Genomic DNA, 21,716 nt, shown 5'->3' with positions numbered 1-21,716 from the left:
AATGGAACGTTGTGCACGCTCTGGATTGGATATTAGTATGGAATTTGGGCCAATTCGATGCCTATTTTCATTCTTCATTCTTTCACTCTTTCTGTTACCAACTACTGCTAGAAATACTGAATTGAGAGTTTGAAATCATGAGGAATTTCAGATTACAATTCTTTTTGTCATAACCTTTCCCCAGTAGAACCTTGCATTTCACACATCTCGGGTTGAATCTTTGGCATCTCTAAATAGATCTGGGTAAAAATTCCTGGGTCTAAGGTACAGTTTTTTGCAAAGATATTGAACTAATGGGCAAATCCAGTATAAGCTTCCTTTTCCTTTAATTAAAAATGACTGCATGATTCCAGCTAGCATAAATCTGAAATGTTCACAAATGTGTAATTTCAAGGTCTGAATTCTTCTTTTAGTATTTCAGTTTTGTTACACAGTTGTGTTTATTGTTGGTACAGTGAATTTTCTTACAATGAAACAATGGAACCTGATTCATGTTAAGATAGGATAGTATAAAATGTAGATTTTGTATCTGAACAAGGACAGAAAGAGCAATGTAAATAACATTCATTTTCTTGCATGCACATGCCATTTATCAGGCTGCACAGAAACCAGTTCTTTACTCTTTAATTCTAATATTGTCTGGCCTAGTTCAGTTGTGTATGTGCGGGCAGTAAATTTTAAATTTAAACTTAAATTTCTTAACATGAGTTACATTTTCTGCAGATACTTGAAAAAGCAGCTGAGATTGCAAGGAACAGTGATTGCTCTGGCATGGCAGTAAGTATCAAAGATGAAATAATTGCCATTCTCCATTTAAAACAGAATGTATTTATTTTATGTATTTGCTTTACCATGTGCTAAATACTAGTATTCAGAAATAATTTAGTTAAATCATGATATTCTTTCAAAATTATGTTTCTAGTAAAATGCATAAAAACACAGCTCATTAGCAGCCCACTAAATATTGTGAAGTGTACCAGAAATTGTGAATATATCTGAAAATGAGAGTAAATTAATTCTTATAAGTATGAATAGTTTTATCGTGATTTTCTGTAGATTTAATATTTAGAATTATTAAAGCTTTTAATAGTGCAAGATAGTCAACATTTATTGTCTCAGTAGAATGTTTTGATTTAAATATTTATTCTATACTTACTGTTCTGAAAGCACTATGTTTTGATTGTTGCAGCTTTTTGGATTAATAACATTATTAGTAGATAATAGTCTATATGTGTTTTATATGGAGTAGTCAGAAAAGAAATGATTTTAAATCAATCAAATTTGAACAAAGTACTGCACTCTAATTTCCTGATATATGAATGAATTATAGTCTTTTGCAGGCACATTTACATTCCTTGCTCCTTTCTTCCCCTCTTATTTTTATTACCCTTAAATTTTTATTTTATTTAGCTTTTTATTATCCATAGCTTTCTAAGTCAGTTGAGCCATTGGAATTGGAATTGGCTGAAATTTGGATATCATGTTTTGAAGTTGGTTTATTTAAATAAACATAGCTTGAATACAAGATAACATGGCAAATTGTGGGAAATAAGAGCCTAAGTCAGTGATGGCCAACCTTTTAGAGACCGAGTGCCCCAAACCCGCTCTGCCCCACTCCAGCCCCCTGCCCCGCCCCACTTGCCCGCAGGGCCACCCAACTCCTCCACGGCCCACCACAGCAGATCGCCCAGGCAGTCCAGCAGCATTGTGGTGGCCACACCCTCTGCCTGCAGCCCGCAGCATCATCTGCATGTGATGGGGCGCGAGGGCAATCTTGTCCCCGCTGCCCAGCTGCCAAGTCCTTCGCTGTGCTGCTTCGGGAGGGCCGCGCCTGGGGGCGACTCTCCTCTGGGGGGCTGCTGATGAGGGACTGGGGCAATAGTGCACGTGCCCACAGAGAGGGCTCTGGGTGCCCCCTTCTGGCACATGTGCCATAGGTTCGCCACCACTGGCCTAAGTGGATGCTTCTACATTCCTTTTTACCACATTGGATATGCCACAACAGCTCAAGAGAAGACTTAGTGTACTAATCACAATTTACTACAGGTTCATGATAGTAAGAATAAATTTAGCACAGCATTGGAAAGGAGATAAATTACCAAAGATATCAGACTGGAAATTTAAACTTGGAGAATATGCAGTAATGGCAAAATGCAGCAAAGCAAGTATAAATATCAATAAGTAGCAGTGCTGGATGGGGAATTATGGGAGTTGAAATCCACACAACTTAAAGTTGTCAAAGTTTAGAAATACTGACCTAGACTACAGTTCTTAAAGGGAAAAAACTAAAACATTAAAATCAAACATAACCCCCCCCCAAAATCAGATGTCTATAAATATTGTACATTAGTCTACTTATGTAAAAGGCAAGTTAGAAATTAATGTTTATAAATTTTCAGTAGAGTTTTTTTACTCTTTATTGGGTTTATTTATATTGTATGTTTGAATATTGTACTGTGGGAAAATGATCTCTAAAATGTTTCTATTTTTAAAACAGTGCTCAAATGTAAATATCAAAAGTTCTGTTGGATGTTGACTTCATATGGTATTCTTCACTCTCCTTTAATCTGTACATTTACCTTTAAATAATATAATGTTTTGCTTTTATCTATTTTTTGAATTTTAAATTCAAATTCACTTCAGCAGAAATATTACCCAAATGAAATAGTAAAATAGCAATACTGCCCCCTAGTGGTCTTTCTTGAGAGGTGCATATTTCATGAACTACAATTTTGGCGTTTGTGATGTATATAAAACTTGTAAAATGAATGTGATTTGATAAACAATTACACTAAAACAAGAATGTGTATATTATGACCTCATGGCATTTGCAGCAGTACAAGGACAGAAACGCTTGTTTTGATACATACGTAAAATTTACAGAATGTATGCTTGAACATTTATCAACATGCAACCTTTTAGGGTCGTGGTGGCAAAAAGTTCTTCATTGAGCTAAAGGAGATCATGGAAAGGGATCCCTTATCCCAGCTGTGTGAAAATGAAATCGATCTCATTTGGACATTACGATTTGACTGCCGTGAAAATTTTCCACAATCCCTGCCAAAACTGTTGCTATCTGTGAAATGGAACAAGCTTGAAGATGTTGCTCAGGTAAGATATATAGTAAGCTATGTGGAGCAATAGTAATACCAGGGACAAAGTGAGTGATTTTACTTAGGAATGCAGATTATAATTTAAATGAGATATTGTTAATTGAAAAAATGTAGACATGCCAATGATTTTTTTACAAAGCTGACATGCTACAAAGTAAAGGCCTAAATCTAGCATCTTACTTATTTGCAGCCAGACCTTGAGCCCTGCAAAAGTCTTCTGGTAAGGAATAGGGAAGCTTATTCATCTTGTGGTAGACAGGGTTTTGTGATTTGCTGTGGCTAACCTGGAAGCCAGTCAGTGAATAGACAAGTCATAATTAACGTAATTAATTAACACCAGAGGTCCTCTTTGAGGGAGATGAGTGGTTTAGAAACATGAAATATAAGTAAAATAAATAATTGCTGTTTGCTCTATGCTATCAAAATTCAAAAAGACACAGTTGTTTATCCCTAAGGGTGCCATCTTGATTCTGTATTTTACTTACTAGTGTTTTTATATGAGCCTACTATTTGAGATAATGTCCAACTAAATCTATATCTTGTTTTGGTAAAATTGTTAGTTTTTTGAAAGATTACTCATACTTCTTTTTTAAGCAAGAGTGTATTTTATGAGCAGCAGCAATCAGGCATTCTTATAGAAAGGTGTTATTACAAGAACACATAGTAGTGTACAAATCATTAGCCTATTTCTGAATTCCAATGGGATCGACATATTTTCAATAGTAAACAAGGTGACAAACAAGCAATCTCAATTACTTTCTGTAAATTACTGTAAATTACTTTCTGTATAATTACCATCGCTGAATAATGCATTTATATTTTGGCTGATACAGTGGCAGTTCTTATAAGCTTTACAGGAAAAGGTTCTAATTTAATTTTTATTAATTCGATTAAAAATGAAATTGTTATTGTAAGCTGCTTTATCAGTATTTTTTCATTTGTAAATTCTGTCCATTTTCTCAATTTTTGCATTCTTTTAAAATCAGGTATTTGGGGGGTGAGAGTGGGGAAGATACATCATTGTTTCTACACAAACATGGGTAATGTTCCCTCTTCCAAATCAGTCTTGAGAAATTGTAGCATAATAAAATGTAGATATGTCAGAACAATTCCTAAAAATAGTTTATTTATGCTTCATCATATGCAACAAAACACAGTAGCAACAGTAGTCAAATCTGGATATTGTGATAAAGTGGCATTGTGTTCCTTTTTGTTATCCCTTTTGTCCTAACTTTTAATTTATTAACACTTTTAGTACTTGAATAGTGTTTACCCCAGTGTTCATACTAAGATTTTTAGATACTGTTCTTTGGACCAGCTGCAGAAATCTGATTGATTGTTGATTGATTAATTGATGTGCCATCAAGTTGTTTTCAACTTCCAGTGACCATATAGCTATATTCTCTCCATGATGATTTATCCCAAAACTGGCCTTTCAGATTTTCCAGTAATGCAAAAAAATCCATTTAAAATATTATTGCTCTGACATTAGTTATAATTTAAAAAATAATTTACAACATCTAGTTGTATAAGATAATGCCATAGAGAACACTAGTTGTCTGTTAATATTTTATACAAGCAAAATTGTATATGGTATCAACTTTACTACGTGCAAAAATGTTTTAAATTTGTTAAATTGTGGGTAGAAGATGGGACAAAAAAAGCTAAAAGTGGCATAGTTCATTAATTTATGAAATAAGGAGAAAGATTCCTAGATGCTGCAATTTTCCCATTAAAATGAAATGTTACATTTTTTTAATGTGTGTACTTTTGCTCTGAATCAATATCATTGACTCTTCTGCAGAAGTATTGTTTTTTGGGGTTTTGGTTTAAGAAAGGAAAGGAAAGCTTTGAGCCCAGATGTGATAAGTCCCCTTGTTGGCCTCTGACCAACACTCTTAGATCAGCCAGTACCCACCTGGGATGTTGATCTAGCTGGTCAGCATTTCCCTCCTTATTCAAGCCCAGAGAAAGAATGTAAACAAGAATTGGCTATATTTTTGGAATCTTCTTGGCTCCTTCTCAGGTCATTGAGCTCTTGTTTCCTCTAAGGGTCATATCACTTAACTTTTTCTAGTTCAATAACCTCTGCCTTTAATTTTAAGTTTTTTTAAGCAGTCATAATCCTAGTGACAACAGAATAATATTCCATATGTTGCGCACATTTTTGAATGCTTGGATTCTGTTATCTGATATTATAGAGATGAAGCCAAATATACACAATATTAAATTCCATGTTTTCTGCAACGAAGGGCTCACGTTAGAGCTCTTCAGTGCTCTGCACGTTGAGTTCAAGTGTGAATTCAGGGCTAATCACTGCTCAAAGGATGGTGTCATTTGCACTTTTAAAATGGGGCAGCTAATTTTAATGTTAGCTTTTAATCTGTTTTTTATTCATATTTCCATATTTTAGCAATTATGAACTGCTTAGCATTCAGTTGAATGGATAGGTAGGGAACCAAATAAGATACAATAGATCATAGGTTAATAATATAGTACTGTTAATTTTACAAAAATAACCAGTTCTTGTTAAATTAATTGCCAAATAGCATTTGCATCTGTTTCTAGAATCTGCAAATAAACAGAACTGAGCTAATTTGTGTCCAGATTAAGGAGATTATATAAATGTAACTGACACAAATCTTTTTAGCTTATTCTTTTAAGTATCCTGAATGTCTTCTTTAATATCTCATTTGGATTTGATTTATGTCAACAACCACTACCCCTTTGTTACTCCGCAGATCTCCCTGATTCTTCTACCTTCTGCCACAGGAGGTCTTTATTCTGCCACAGATAGAGAAATAATGAAAAGCCTTCAAAGCTCCCCTTTTACAGCATTAGAAGGAAAAGAAACAAATGAAATTATTGACATTTTCACCAACTGGCTAGAAATAGGAATATTAAAGAGTCAGTAGAGTTTGTGCTACCATCCTCCTCATTAGTTTGAAGTATATTGCAAGCAGAGAAATGGAATCTTAACTGGTGTCTCCCACTATATTACAGCGAGGGGAAAAAATATTTGACTCCCTGCTGATTTTGTACATTTGCCAACTGACAAAGAAATGATCAGTCTATAATTTTAATGGTAGGTTTATTTTAAGAGTGAGAGACAAAATAACAAAAAAGAATCCAGAAAAATGCATTTCAAAAAAGTTATAAATTGATTTGTATTTTAATGAGTGAAACATGACTTAGTACTTGATGGTAAAACCTTTGTTGGCAATCACGGAGGTCAGACGTTTCTTGTAGTTGGCCACCAGGCTTGCACACATCTCAGGAGGGATTTTGTCTCACTCCTCTTTGCAGATCTTCTCCAAGTCATTAAGGTTTCGAGGCTGATGTTTGACAGCTTGAACCTTCAGCTCCCTCCACAGATTTTGTATGGGATTAAGGTCTGGAGACTGGCTAGGCCACTCCTTTGTTGCCTTGGCCATGTATTTTGGGTCATTGCCATGCTGGAATATCCATCCACAAACCATTTTCAATACCTTGGCTGAGAGAAGGCGGTTTTCACCCAAGATTTGACGGTACATGGCCCCATCCATCGTCCCTTTGATGTAGTGAAGTTGTCCTGTCCCCTTAGCAGAAAAGCAGCCCCAAAGCATAATGTTTCCATCTCCATGTTTGATGGTGGGGATGGTGTTCTTGAGATCATAGGCAGCATTCCTCCTCCTCCAAACACAGCAAGTTGAGTTGATGCCAAAGAGCTCAATTTTGGTTTCAGCTGACCACAACACTTTCACTCGGTTCTCCTCTGAATCATTCAGATGTTCATTGGCAAACTTCAGACGGGTCTGTACATATGCTTTATGAGCAGGGTGACCTTGCGGGCACTGCAGGATTTCAGTCCTTCACGGAGTAGTGTGTTACCAATTGTTTTCTTGGTGACTATGGTCCCAACTGCCTTGAGATCATTGACAAGATCCTCTCGTGTAGTTCTGGGCTGATTCCTCACCGTTCTCATGATCATTGAAACTCCTCAAGGTGAGATCTTGCATGAAGCCCCAGACCGAGGGAGATTGACAGTTATTTTGTGTTTTTTCCATTTGTGAATAATCACACCAACTGTTAACACCTTCCTACCAAGCTGCTAGGCAAGCGATGGCAAACCTTTTAGAGACCGAGTGCCCAAACTGCAACCCAAAACCCACTTATGTACCGTTGGGTGCTGGGTGGGCGTGGCCAATTGGGTGGGTGTGGCTTTGGTGGTAACGGCAGGCTGAGTGGGACTAAAAAGTCCAATCAATCAATTCCAACTTTGCGAGATCTTTTTTCTCACGCAAGAAGTTGAAATTGATTGATTGATTGGACCTTTTTTTTTGCATACAGTGGCAGAGATCTAAAGCGAAAAGGTTTTATAAAACTCAGCTGAAGGCCTAGGACTGGGGCGACGGCACGTGTGCCCACAGAGAGGGCTCTGTGTGCCACCTGTGGCACGCGTGCCATAGGTTCAGCACCATGGTCTAGGCGATAGTCTTGTAGCCCATTTCAGCCTTGTGTAGGTCTACAGTCTTCTCCCTGACATACCTGGACAGCTCTTTGGTCTTGGCCATGGTGAAGAGTTTGGAATCTGATTGATTGATTGCTTCTGTGGACAGGTGTCTTTTATACAGGTAACAAGCTGAGATTAGGAGCACTCCCTTTAACAGAGTGCTCCTAATCTCAGCTCATTACCTGTATAAAAGACACCTGGAAGCCATAAATCTTGCTGATTGATAGGGGATCAAATACTTATTTCACTCATTAAAATGCAAATCAATTTATATCTTTTTTGAAATGCGATTTCTGGATTTTTTTGTTGTTATTCTGCCTCTCACTGTTAAAATAAATCTACCATTACAATTATAGACTGATCATTTCTTTGTCAGTGGGCAAAAATCAGCAGGGGATAAAATACTTTTCTCTCACACTGTATGTATTATATCTCTGTTGAATATGTTTCCTTTTGTGTGTGTGAAGAGGCAATACTTATTTATTAACTGACTAAATCTTGTTTTTTATATTTATATTCTGCCTCTCCTCCAAGAATTCAAAGCAACTCAAATGGGATTTCATTTTATTTTATCCCCCCAAAAAACCTCATGAAGTAGATTGAACCAATTCCTTTTCTCTCTCTCTGTCCAAAGTCATTCAATGGCTAAGATGCAGAAACTTGGGTCCAGTAGTCCAACTCTATTCTTGAATGAATTCTGTTCATAAATATTTTAGTTATTGAATTCTGCATATATTATGTTTATTTTCTGAACAGCTTCAGGCTCTTCTTCAGATATGGTCAAAACTGCCACCTAGAGAAGCATTAGAATTATTAGATTTCAATTATCCTGATCAATATGTAAGAGAATATGCTGTGGGCTGTTTACGACAAATGAGGTAAGTAGTACGGTTACTTTATCCTAGTAATTGTCTCACTAGTTGTATCTCAACAAGAAAATCCTGTGACTTTTACCCTGAGTGAAATAAATTCTCTAACTCAGGAAACAATTCCAGCTGTGGGCCAGGCTAAAATCCCAGTTTACTGATGATATCAGTAAGATCAGGCTGGGTGGTCCTCCTTTGGGAAGTGGTATCTAGTCAAGAGAGGATAAGTCTCCCTTTTCTCACTGGGGCAAATGCTATAGCATTGGAAAGACACAGATGTTTTCAAAATGCCAATTTAGAAAGCATCCAACTAATGTCCTATGGAAGTGAATCGTTGCAAATTTAGGATTATGTCATGTGAAACATACAGGAATTTACACTTGAGCAGATGTGCAACAGATTTGGTATGTGTGTTTATATAATAGGTTTTCCAAGAATCTGTTTATTTGTTTAATTTTAGTTAAAGCATAGATTTATGTATTCAATCAAGATTCTTTTCAGAAAAATCTTAACTATTATCAGTTCTGGATGTTGTTGGATTTTGTGGCCTTGACTTTTCTGTACAGTGCTGTATAAGATTAATAGCATTTCTTCTTTATTTCCAAGGCTAAATTGTTAACAGAATATTTTGATATCCTCAAAATGTAAACAAGGTGTTTTTTTCTATAAAACTTGTCTAAGTTTGATATAGTATATAGTAATTCCAGAGGATTGTTTCTACTGAGCATTTGGCATATTGTAAATTATTTCATTACTTTTTCTGTTTTGTGTGTGCAGATATCATTCAGGAGAGGATTTGCATTCAGCATGTTATACAGAATGTCAATTTTTGCAGGCATCTTCCTTGCTAAGCAATATATAAAACAGAAAAAATGTTTAAATAATCTCAGTTGACGAGAGTAATAAGTGCTGAAGGCAGAAAAGCCATAGTTACCAGTACCCTCTCTAACGTTGTGGCATTATATAGTGTACTAATCACATTGTTATTGTGCTCTAGAGGGTGTCTTGAGGAAAATGTCGGCAGCCATATTGGATGACTGAGTTTAGTGATCTTTTACTTCAGTGCATATAGTAATTCTTTTTACATATGAATGGACAAAATATATTTTCTCTGTTGATATAAACTTTATAATTTCCACTTCAAATTAAAATCTTTATTTGTAATTTCATTTGAAATTAAAACAGATGCATTATTTTCTTACCTCTAATCAAGAAAATTGGAAGGTGGAATGTTTGAACTTTCCTATTGATCTTTTAGCCAAAATTCATGTAACTAATGCTAAAGAGATAAAGATGTAGATAGCCTATGACACTTGAGGAAGTTGACAGTATCTTTAGGGATGAGCCCAGACACCTGTAAATTATAACCTTTTCCTTATGCATCCAGGCAGGGCACAAAGATATGAGCTCAGTAGATGGTGTGGGCATCTTTGACAGAGGGGTTCCGTTGCCTGCCTTGAAGGAGATGATAGTGTATCTCCTCCTCAAAAAGCAATCCTTTGGTCTGAACATCTCAGAAAATTATCAGCAAGTCTCCAACTTGCCATTTCTTGGTAAGATTGTTAATAAGGTGATTAGTTTTCAACTACAGAGGATCTTGGACGAGACAGATTATCTTTTTTAATGGAATCAGGCCAGAGCATGGGGCAAAAATTGGTTGTTCTTGTGAATGATATGCAACAGAATTGTTTTACCAGATCTCTTTGTTAGTCCTGTTATCCTCTGAAGACCTGGCTGTTCTCCAGGCTTTTGGGTTAAGCAATTAGGTAAGCTCTGTTGGTGGTGTGGTTTTGTTTTAGTGGTTATTGTTTAACAGAGGCATCATGAATTTGTATTATTATGGTGGTTTTTAATTTTTGTGAACTTCCCAAAATCACTGCTGTAAAGTGTTTAAATAAATATATTTGTATGGTATTCTTTTGGACCCCCTACAAAGACTGGAGATTGGAGGCATTCTTTTGTACCCCTCCCCCCACGTTACATAAATAGAAGGCTACTAATAGATTCTTCCAGGAGGTTTGTATTGGACAGATCAAAACTGAATGGAGCAGATAGTCCTGGAGATAGCTTGGTGTTGAAATCAGCATATTGAATTGTACACACAATAGGAAGTCACTGCAGAGTCGAGTCACAGGTGTTCATGTTGAGCATGGCACTGCATTCTAGACTAATTAAAGCCACTTCACATGGAACACATTGCGGTAGTTCAGTCAGTGAAGGTACATGATAAGGGCATGAATAACTCCTTGTTTTAGATTTGAGTACTGCTAGAGCAGGGGTGTCAAACTGCCGGCCTGCGGGCTGGATGCGTCAGCGGGAAACCGTGCCCACCCCATTGCTGGCAATGGGGAAAAAGCTCCGATACGTTACGTGACGCTGCGAGTTTGATATGTCTGAGTAGAGGATCAATTGAAAAACTCCTAGATTTTATAGCCTTCTGGCAACAGCCATAGATCCACAAGGACAGAATACAAAATACAGAATAGCAGAGTTGGAAGGGACATTGGAGTAGGAAACCCTATACCAGGAGTGTCCAACCTTGTCATTTTGTTCCTTTGGGGGCAACGCCACCCTTATAAGAGACCCACCTGAAGAAAATATTGGGGACACTTTCCACACCCATTCAGGGAGAAAAGTTCTGTTTGAGTGGCTTACCCCCAGGTACCTGATTGATTCGATGGAATTTTAGAGGGGTTATTTCTGATGCTCTGGTGCACAGTTCAGCTGAGAGCCTGATTGCAGTTTGGAATGAACATATTCCTGTGTGGATTCTGTGTTCATGGATCCTGTAGAATCCAAGAGATGAAACCATGTAAGCAGTGGTGGGATTCAGATATGTGAACAACCGGTTCTCTGTGTGGATGTCACTTCTAGATGTCCATTCTGGGCCTGGGCAACAAAAAATTAACTACTGGTTCTGCCAAAGAATGCCACCACTGCATGTAAGAGACATCTAATGACTTAACCCTAACCAGAAGGATTGGCTGTAGGTTTTTGTGTCCCTGGATCTGTAGAGTAGCACTCCCCCAATCAGAGATTCAAGATTCAAATTCAAGATCTTCTTGAATTTGCATCAGCTATGCTCAGTAAGGAGATAATAACTGGCTAAGGAGCCAGTTATATATATCCAGATCCACTTTATATATCGTGTATCTTGGACTGGGAGGTCCTGCCCATGGTCATTCAGCTTTTGAAAAAGGAGATTAGGGAGAAGTTGTATTCAGTCGCTTCAGCCTGACCTTTTACCATTCCTTTCATTATTTCATGTTTCTCCTGCTTTATTTCATCTTCTACTATATACTTTAAAGATTGCCCTTCTACAACACTTCCCATCTATTCTACCTAGACAATTATGCAGTCCTTGCTGAGGAATCCCCTCTATCAGAAGATGTACAGCAGCATAAGAGAACCCAACAGCAACTATTTTCTGTAATAGGCCACCTCCTCTAGGATAGTTTGCCCTCTGAAGCATGAATGGCTCTCACAACCATGGCATTAGGGAAATTGACAAAAACATGGCACTTTTTGACCTGTCTTTTGACCACTTCTTAATTTTCAAAATGTTTAGTTTTGTGTTTTGTTCTTAATTTAAGTTTTAGATTTTTATCTTATTTTAACATTTAATTTTTAAAAAGGTACCTATATTCTTTTGGTTTTAGGCAGTTGAATACATCTTACAAATCAGTAAATATATAAATACATACTGATTTATTATTGATTTTAATTTAGTTTATTATATTCTGTATTGGGAACATTTTATAGAAGACAATGTAGAAATGGTATAAAATTGAGAATGCATTTATCCAGAATTCTATTAGTTTATCTACTTTTTTAAACCTATTTTTAGTGATGAAGAACTTGCTCAGTATCTCCTGCAGCTTGTGCAAGTCCTGAAATATGAAGCTTTTCTTGACTGTGCCCTCTCCAGATTCCTATTAGAGAAAGCCCTGGCAAATAGAAGGATAGGACAAATGTTGTTTTGGCATTTGAGGTAAGACTGAGAATGACTTGTTATACAAAACGCCTGTAGCAAATAAGTATGGAGGGCAGTTTCTGTTCATTCTGAGTGTTATATTTCATTATTCTCTTTTATATCATATGTGTATAATTTATGTTTTCAATATCCAATTAAATTGAATTGGTTAAAGGTAGATGACAATTAAAAAATGTTTTCATTGTGATTTCTTTTCAAACAGAGAAAATGGTTTATTTTTAGTAAACCAGTAATACGTCTATGGTAAATAAGTGAATTCCAAATAGATATACAATATACAATTCTTGAATACAAGCATATAAATAAGAATCAATAAAATGCATTTAAACATAAATGCATAAACATAGTCAGCTGGATAAACCAACTATAATTGAATGATCAACCAAACTTGGGAAGAAATAGCTAAGAGTTGCTTAAAGGAAGATTTCTGTATTCTGTAAAGCAATTTTTTTGTGACATTGATCTCATAACAGCTGGAGATAAAGGGAGTGAAAGTGCTTGACCATAAATGATAACAATTCTTGCTGAGCGTCAGCATAAAGCAGGTAGTACAGTATGATCCAGTGTTTCAATATGATCTCGTTTGAATAGAGACACTGTAGGACTGTTAACCTAAATGTCTAGCATGCTGGATAAATAGAGCAAATCAAAAACATATTTCTAGGCAAAACTGATAAGTCTTTTTGTATCTTTATGTCCTTGGCATATTGCCTAAGGTTGGTGAACGTGCATTCATAGCCCATCTGGGTAATTGTGGCTCATGAAAATTGAAGTGGATAGCCAAGATTAGCGAAGACAGAATGGCTGGAAGAAAAACTAGCTTAAGTCAGTAAGAAAATGTATGAATCCAAGTATATATTTCAATTTTTAAGTAACTGGCTTCACGGTGCAGCATTGCATTAGGAATATAGTAGGAAAATTGGAAAATGGAACTTTAAAATTGGCTTTGTATCAAGGGGAAGGGAATGGGTTTTAGAGACTCAACTAAACTCTAAAAAGGAGTTGAATATGAATCTCAGCCAAGAAGAGTTTAGACACTGCAGGTACAAACTGAGCTCCTTTGGAGCTTATCAAACTAATTTTACTCTTTTCATATCTTACATCCCACAATGAATTCATCAAGGGAGTTTATAAAGCTTGTGAGAGATGGTGCCCATGAAGGGGAAGCTGCTGTGACAGACTACAGTGAGAATAGTAAGGGTTTAGTCTGCAAGTATATTGCATTATATATAAGATTGCATAAATGTTACTTTGATAATAATCAAGTTCTATCTGTATGGTTTTTCCATATATTTATTTTTTTCCCAAGTATATGTTTAGAAGCAGAACCACATCATTTCTTTACGCAGTTTCTTTGTAATTTATCAAGTATTTCATTAAAGATATTATATATCTTCCTTGTCCCTTTTAAAGTTGACTCAGTTCTGTTCTTCAAAAGCAGCAAATTAACTTGGGAAAAGCTTTGCTTACGTCTTGGAATTAGGTGAACTTTTTATTTACTACTTGAAGTGAGGACCAGTCTTGGATTTACTTATTTTATACATTTGTGATAGAATGTATCAGAGGATTCTTTGTTCCTCATAAAAAACACAATCATACAAGATTGTTTTACATCCTAAGGGACAGGTGTCAAACTCGCCGCATCACATGACATGTCGTGATGTATTGTGACTTTTTTTGTATTGCTGGAGCTGGGATGGGTGTGGTCTCTGTACGATGCAACTGGCCTGCGGGCCGGCAGTTTGACACCCCTGTCCTAAGGCCTTATTTGTTAATCTTTAGATCCATCCATTGAATCAACATCTGAAAAACCATTGATCCAGCTGAAGGATCCTCCAGATTGTTCTTCAAATATTCCTGCCCACAATTAATGAGTCAAAACAGCAATAATCAGGCTTTTAAACTGCAGCAAATTGGTGCCTTCAAAATGCCTTCTTCTCCATTACCTTTTGATTTCTAAAGCTGCAGTTTCAAAAGTCATGTTTCCACTCCTTTTGATACTTCCATAGTCTGGAGCTCTGAAGTTATGTTGGACTTTCACTCCTGTAAATCAGCCATGTGTAGTGAGATTATAGTATCTGAAGCCCAATTCATAAAATGCTTATCATTCAAAAAGCTGCTGTAATCAATAGGTTCAGACCTCTCTTGAAATGGAATACTCAAGAAGAGGTTCTTCTAATGGCCATCTTCTGATTTTGGCAGAGCTCTCCTCAAGCTGACCTTTTGTTTAACCTTTAAGAACATCAGAAACTTGCACATAAGACCAAATTTCTTTTCTCACATTGTTTCCTGAATTTTGCAACAAGAAATTTTGACTCTTCTCTATGTATGTTCCTTTTTAGAAGATGGGGAATTTAAAAGACAGAGGATTTAACTTGGGGGATTAGATTGACTTCTGCTGCAAAAAGATTGAGTATTTTACTTAGTATATACTTTCCATGTGCAAGGATGTACTTGGCTTGGCAACTGTTGTAGAGCAATGATAACATAATTGGGGTTTTAAGGGCTGCACATTTAACCATCTACCTTCTGCATATATAAGTATGACTTTAAAATACATGGTTATACATTTATACATATATGTCTTGTAGATCAGAAATGCATATATCTGCAGTCTCTTTGCAGTTTGGCGTGATATTGGAAGCTTATTGTCGTGGAAGCATCACTCACATGAAAGTTCTTTCCAAACAGGTACTACTTATTTTAAATCCTTCCCCTGAGTTTATTTGCACGAAGACAACATGATGTAAGATGCTTTTATAGGCCAGGCCTTTTTGAAAAGGAACCTAACAAAGCCACAGTAGTCTTATTACCGACAGTAGAAATAACCAGTAATTGTTGCTTAATCAGTTGTGAAATGCTGTTCACAATATTCATTGGGAAACTGGCAAAATAATACTTTTAGAGGTTTGGTTTTTTTTCAATTTCAAATATCTATTCCAGGTTGAAGCACTGAATAAGATGAAGACTTTGAATAGCTTAATCAAGCTGAATGCCATGAAGCAAAGTAAAGCCAAAGGGAAGGATGCAATGCATACCTGTTTAAAACAAAGAGCATACAGAGAGGCTCTTTCCCATCTCCAGTCCCCTCTGAATCCATCTGTTTTACTTTCAGAACTTTGGTAAGATGACCTGCTTTCATTCCTCCATATACCCTGTACTATAAGTGGTAGTATAAAAAAAAAGCAGAAGGACCATTCACAAAAGAGATATGTTTCTGTATGGAGAAGATGGATAGAATATATTCAAAGAAGTATGGAACAACAAAGTTTCATTTATTTTATGAATAATGGATTTGTATTAAATTATGAATTCAAGTTTGCAGAGAGTTAAGGGTTATTAGGATTCCGGTTATTGTATAAGTAGTAAATTTAACTTGACTATGTTTAGTTTTCTTTTCTTCTTCTTCTTCTTTTTGTAACCCTGTACTGAGCTCTGGGAAGTCGGGGGGAAAAGGGGGAGGGGGGAGGGGAGAGTATGGGTAGTATGTTCAATAGTTCAGATTTTGGTGATAGAGGATTGCTCGGGCATTTTCCCTCAGACCGCATCCGATTGAGAAGAAGAGGAGAGGGATAAGTAAGTAGAAAGATGGAGGAGAGAGGGAGGGGAGGAGAGGAGGAGGTAGAAGGAAGGGGGAAGTGAAGAGATGAGAGGGGGATGCGGTCTGGGGGAAATGGGTGAGCAATGTCGGAATTTGTGTGTTGTATTTTAACTTCTTATGTATCTGAATTTTTTTTCTTATGATTGTAATGAAAATAAAATAATAAAAATTAAAAAAAAAGAAATTTAAAAAAAAAAGCAGAAGGCTCCAATTCTTTAACCTCTCTGCTTTTTATTGCTCAGTAGACATGACCATGCATAAGGCAGCATTTCTACATGTGGCTGACATTCTTTTTCTCCCTCTTAGCCATGTAAGCAAATCTCTGTTATCCTAAGGTTAAGATGCCAGTTCTTGGAGTGAAGATTGGATTAATCTTTAAACTGTTAAATGTTTAGCATTTCCAATAATAATGGCTTAAGTTAAGAATGTTATCACTAATTGTGTTATCAAAATATGCACAATAATAGCTTATGTGACAACTTTTTAAACACAAAACCCAGTAAAATTTGGGAGAAAGAGAGAGATTTTCAAAGTAAATATGCATCTCTAGTTCAGGTGTTGTATTAGTGGCCACTAGATAGGGATCCAAGAATTATTTAAGAAATGTGCCAATTTGCAAGTGTTAACTGATATTGAAGCAACAAAATTAAAGTTTTGAAAAGCATTTGACCAGTTTCTAAAATTCCATTATGGAATAATCTTCCATCAGACTTATTCCTTCCCAATGCATTTTTGTGGCTCATTAAACTTTTAACTGAACTCACCAAAAATGTTATTACCTTTGTTCTAGTATAGAGAAATGTAAATATATGGACTCAAAAATGAAGCCTTTATGGATAGTATACAGTAACAAAGCGTTCGGTGGTGACTTGGTGGGAATCATTTTTAAAAATGGAGATGGTAAGTACACATAAAATTTCATTTTCTGTTGTTGGCATTTTAATGTTAGAGGTGTGGTGGAATATTGCCATTATTTCAGGCAATTTATATTGAAATTCAGTCTGAGAAATATTTTTTTACAAATCCAAATATGCTTTATAGATGTTTGAAAAGTTTCTATGTACATAAGTCCTCAACTTATGACCATAATTGAGCCCAAAATCTCTGTTGTTGAGAGAGATAGTTGTTAAGTGAATTTTGCCCATTTTGCAATCTTTCTTCCATATTTGTTAAATGAATCACTGTGGTTGTTAAGTTAGTAACATGGCTATTAAGTGAATCTCGCTTTCCCATTGACTTTACTTGCCAGAAGGTTGCAAAAGGTGATCAGATGATTCTTGGACACTGCAACCGTCATAAATATGATCTGTTGCTAAGCGTCCGGATTTTAATTATGGGACCAAGGGGATCCTATAAGTCGTGAGTGTGCAAAACAGTCATAGGCAACATACAACCAGCCTACAAACCTCTCAGAATCTAAATCAACTATATAGCCAACCAGAGATAGCACCAACCCTCAACCAACCCACGCAGGCTCCCACCACCAACAGTTCACTTCCCAATGACGCTGACCTGATGTAACTTCCCCGTTACAAGACCCATCACAAGTATCACTGATAACTCACACCTGACCCATCACAAGACTTCACTTGACACACCCACACCTGAAGCCCTTCTAAACAGAAGAATACTGACATTGACATCCCCTAAACTCCGCTGAAGATGTTACCTAGCCTTGTAGTGAAATGTTCAGAAACCAATCCACAAGCTCAGAGAAGGAATCTTCTACATTCAAGCTACAGATACTCGCCACTATTGCATGTCACTTTTTTAAGTGCAGTTGTAACTTTGAATGGTCACTAAACAAACTTTTGTAAGTCAAGGACTATCTAATATTGCACATTTTTCAATTATTTTATACAATCTTATCTATCAATTTTTGTTACAGATCTACGACAAGACATGTTGACTCTTCAGATGTTACGTTTAATGGATTTACTTTGGAAAGAAGCTGGGCTAGACCTTCGGTAAGAGGGCTTTTAGTTAGTGGATTTTCTTCTAGTGTTGTTTAGATTGTTACTGTTACTATTATCTTTAAATAGTATTTATTTGAAGACATACAAAATGATTCAAAGTTATCTGCACAACTTCAGTTAATTTCTAAAAAATACTTGCTTATACTTACAATAGAAGCATATATTATCATTTTTAAAGAACAAATCCTATGTAAGTGTGCTAGTTTAATTTGATAAATAAGGATTTTCAACAATACCAAAAATGTTGCATCCTCAATTATTTGCTGCCCTATAGAGCAGGGGTCCTCAACCTTGGCAACTTTAGACCTGTGGACTTCAAAGCTGGCTGAGGAATTCTGGGAGTTGAATTCCACAGGTCTTAAAGTTGCCAAGGTTGGAGACCTCTGCTATAGAGGATAATAAAAAGAAGTCATTAACCAAGATACTTTGGTTTTTAATAAAATGTCAGCTACAAGGATATTTCATTATCTACCATAGTATACTGTTCTCTTTTTTTAGCCCAGCATGTATTCTTGAGCTATTTATTTATTTATTTTCCAGTCTGAGGGTTGGACTAGAAGACTTCCAAAGTCGCTTCTAACTCTGTTTCTTTTTTTATATATTTTTTATTTTTGCTGTTACTTGAAAACTACCTAAAGGTCCCCCAGCTTTAATTTGCAACATGCAAGAATATTGATATTCTTGATAAATTTGATATTAAAATATTTTAAATGTAAGAATTTCAGTTTATTTTCCTAACTGGATATGTACATTATTTTTTTCATTATAGAATTAAATAGAAAAATCTCTGTTGTTATTATTCTCTACAGTCATCTGAACAAATAAGGTTTGGTGATTGTGTGCTGCTAATTAGGAATAAAAGGTCATTACTCTAATTTCATTCTGTCTTCAATGACAAAACTTCCTAACTTGGGTCTTGACCACAAATCATCACAGTAACAATTTATCAAACATTTTAGATATTAGATGTTTGATCTAGTACAAGGTGCTCAGTTGGGGAAGTCTGACTTACATTTTCAGTACAGTATTAACTTGTTCTTTTATTCCAATATGAAGTGCATTCAGACACCAGTGAAATAATCTGACTTTTAGTGACTTTAAGGTAGTCATGGAGAAAGATAGGATAAAGGAAATATTAAGCTAATCTTCCCCTAGTCAAAGATATAATGTTCTATTATGGTAACTCCCTACACATCTTAAAGATGCAATCAAGAGAAAGGTTATTTATTTCTAGTTTTTCCATGTACAAGCTTTTATCATGGAATAGCTCTGGTTTCTATGGATGTATATTGCTAGAAGGTGCCTTAGTTATTTTCTTTACCTCTTCATCACTGGAGGTTTTTAAGAAGAGATTGGATAGTCACTTGTCTGAAACGGGTCCCCAACCCCAGTCTGTGGAAAGGCACCGGCCCTTGGCATGTCAGAAACCCAGCCACACAAACAAGCAAAGTCCCATTCGCGAGATGCAGGCAGCACATGAAGTCACACCCCCTCTGGTCTGCAGAAGAAACTTTCTCCACAGAACCGGTCCCTGGTGCCCCCAAAAGGCTGAGGCCCGCTAGACTAGAAAACTTCCCAAATCCCTTCCAGCTCTATTCTGATTGATTGTCCCTCATTTATGTTGGCGAAGGCCAGACTTAAATGCCTATAGTAAAATTTAAGCAAATCTGTTGAAATGTATTAATACTATAATATTTGATGTACAGCATGAAACATGAGATACTTAATATTGCACGTGGATTTCCTGAAAGAATTCGTTACTGTCTCCCACCTTATTATTAAATCCCAGAAATGTGGAAGGTCGTGAGTATAATTAGCAATCCCAGTCTCCCTCTATAACTTTTCAAATCCCTGCTTAAAATAAAGTCATTTTTCTATGAGCATCATACTAATTCCTGTTGGAATACCAAAAATGGCAACAGAATAATTGATATTTTGTGATGCCATTTTGGTGGTGGGAATATGATGAAGCTCTTTATACCTCAGTTTCCAAGTTGCCAGTCAGTAAATAAATAAATAAATAAATAAATAAGACTGAATTAATTAACCATTAGCAAGGAAAAAGAATAAAAGGCCTATTTATTGATGCCTTTACTAGTGATATAAAAATGGTACTAATTGCGTTATTCATATATCCTTCAGCATGACTATACTGACTCGTGCTCGTGTTGTTACCCAGTTTGATTTCTAAATGCTACTCTCTAAGGAACTCCTGTGCTTTCCCTGCAGCCTGTGTTTTTCTACTTGGACCCCTTATTCTCTCTCAGCCCAACTCAGCTTTCACGGGGTAGTTGTTGTGAAGAAAATAGGAGGAGGTATTAGGGATGTTCACCACCTTGAGGTTCATATATAAGAAAGGCAGAATTAACAACAGCAGTAACAACTTCATAAGATTATATTTTTTTCTTTGTTAATGCTTAATGTATTTACTTAGTCCTTGTTTAAATGGGCAGTTGCGCAACACTTGAAACGCTAATTTGCCTTTTCTCAACAGTAGATGTAAAAGAAACAGAAAATCATTTTTTAAATAATAGATATTATATTCCTAACACACCAGATGGTAATCTGGAGCTCATCTCTTAAATACTTTTAGTTTAACAAACAGAATGAACTTCAGGCATATGGTAATCACTTACACAGATAAGAACAATATATTTCAACAAGTGACCCAGCAAAGAAATAAGCTATTTGTGAGAAAATGTTCTACAATTATGCCTCTGATAGCAGAATAAATTAAATACAAAAGATTCATTTAGGAACTATATTACTCAGAAAACATGTGGTTATGTGTTCAGAAGTCAGTTACTGATTTACCATTTTGAAATATATATATATATATATATATATATATCCCCCCTGATTTTATAAATAAGCACTGTAATTTTTACCAATCTCTTGGGAAGTGTTGGGCCAGAGTGGGAAAAAAGGATTAAAATGAATTGTAGCAGAAAACTTTATGCATGCTTTTAAATACATTTTTGACAGTGCTAAAAGCTACAAAGGAAATTTAAGCCAATATTGATGTAATTAAATTGCAGAATGGATGAGAACTTAAAAGATCTTAACAGCTAAGTTCATGCTGTAAATTTCCTCATTGTTTTCTTTAAAATCCTCAAATAAGAATTTTCACTTATTTTTTAATTGTCACTTTGAATTCAATTCCAATTTCCATAGAGTAGAGGCGGACAGCACAGCATGCCTGTTCATTAGAATACTCAGTAGACTCAATTTTCAAGAAGAACTTTAAATATATGTATTTAGTTAAACATTCTTGAAAGTGCTCAGAATTTGATGTTCTTATGCAAGATCTTGTATTAGAAGATTTCCTGATTTTGGAAATCTGATATGGCAATTTCTGCTGAAATCTTATGAGATTTCTATTGGAGAGGACAGAAAGTTGCCAATCCTTGCCATAGATAAGCAGTATACAGCGTGATTAAAAATGTGATAGTTTATGTTAGAAAAAAAGAATATGCCAAGAATCTTGTCTAGGAATCTATAAGAAGTACATGTTTGGCTACTCCACTCAGACAAATAAGATCCAAAACCTATATTTGTTAGGATCAACAACAACAACAACAAAAACACATTACTAAAGGTTACATAAATCAGTTTTCTAGAACTTTTCATCAACCTAGGTGGATTGTGGATTGAAAAGAACCAGAAAAAATAAA

The 21,716-nt window shown here is 35.8% G+C and overlaps 1 protein-coding gene across 5 annotated transcripts in view; it reads left to right on the top strand.

Annotated features, from left to right (window-relative positions):
- PIK3CB (phosphatidylinositol-4,5-bisphosphate 3-kinase catalytic subunit beta) overlaps positions 1–21,716 on the top strand; it is a 76,265-nt gene that overhangs the window by 45,999 nt on the left and 8,550 nt on the right. For all 5 annotated transcript variants that reach the window (XM_039344667.1, XM_039344665.1, XM_039344666.1 and 2 more), the window contains 8 exons: positions 724–777; positions 2,923–3,111; positions 8,362–8,483; positions 12,319–12,462; positions 15,057–15,156; positions 15,409–15,587; positions 16,857–16,966; positions 17,955–18,033. In XM_039344667.1, coding sequence (XP_039200601.1) covers positions 724–777; positions 2,923–3,111; positions 8,362–8,483; positions 12,319–12,462; positions 15,057–15,156; positions 15,409–15,587; positions 16,857–16,966; positions 17,955–18,033 — 977 coding nt within the window. The remainder of the gene's footprint in view (positions 1–723; positions 778–2,922; positions 3,112–8,361; positions 8,484–12,318; positions 12,463–15,056; positions 15,157–15,408; positions 15,588–16,856; positions 16,967–17,954; positions 18,034–21,716) is intronic.

This window comes from Crotalus tigris, unplaced genomic scaffold (genome assembly GCF_016545835.1).
Source record: "Crotalus tigris isolate CLP2741 ecotype Arizona unplaced genomic scaffold, ASM1654583v1 scf7180000017933.3771270, whole genome shotgun sequence".
NCBI classification, from domain to species: domain Eukaryota; kingdom Metazoa; phylum Chordata; class Lepidosauria; order Squamata; family Viperidae; genus Crotalus; species Crotalus tigris.
Note: the sequence above shows the minus strand (reverse complement) of the source record. Positions and strands in the feature narration are given on the sequence as shown.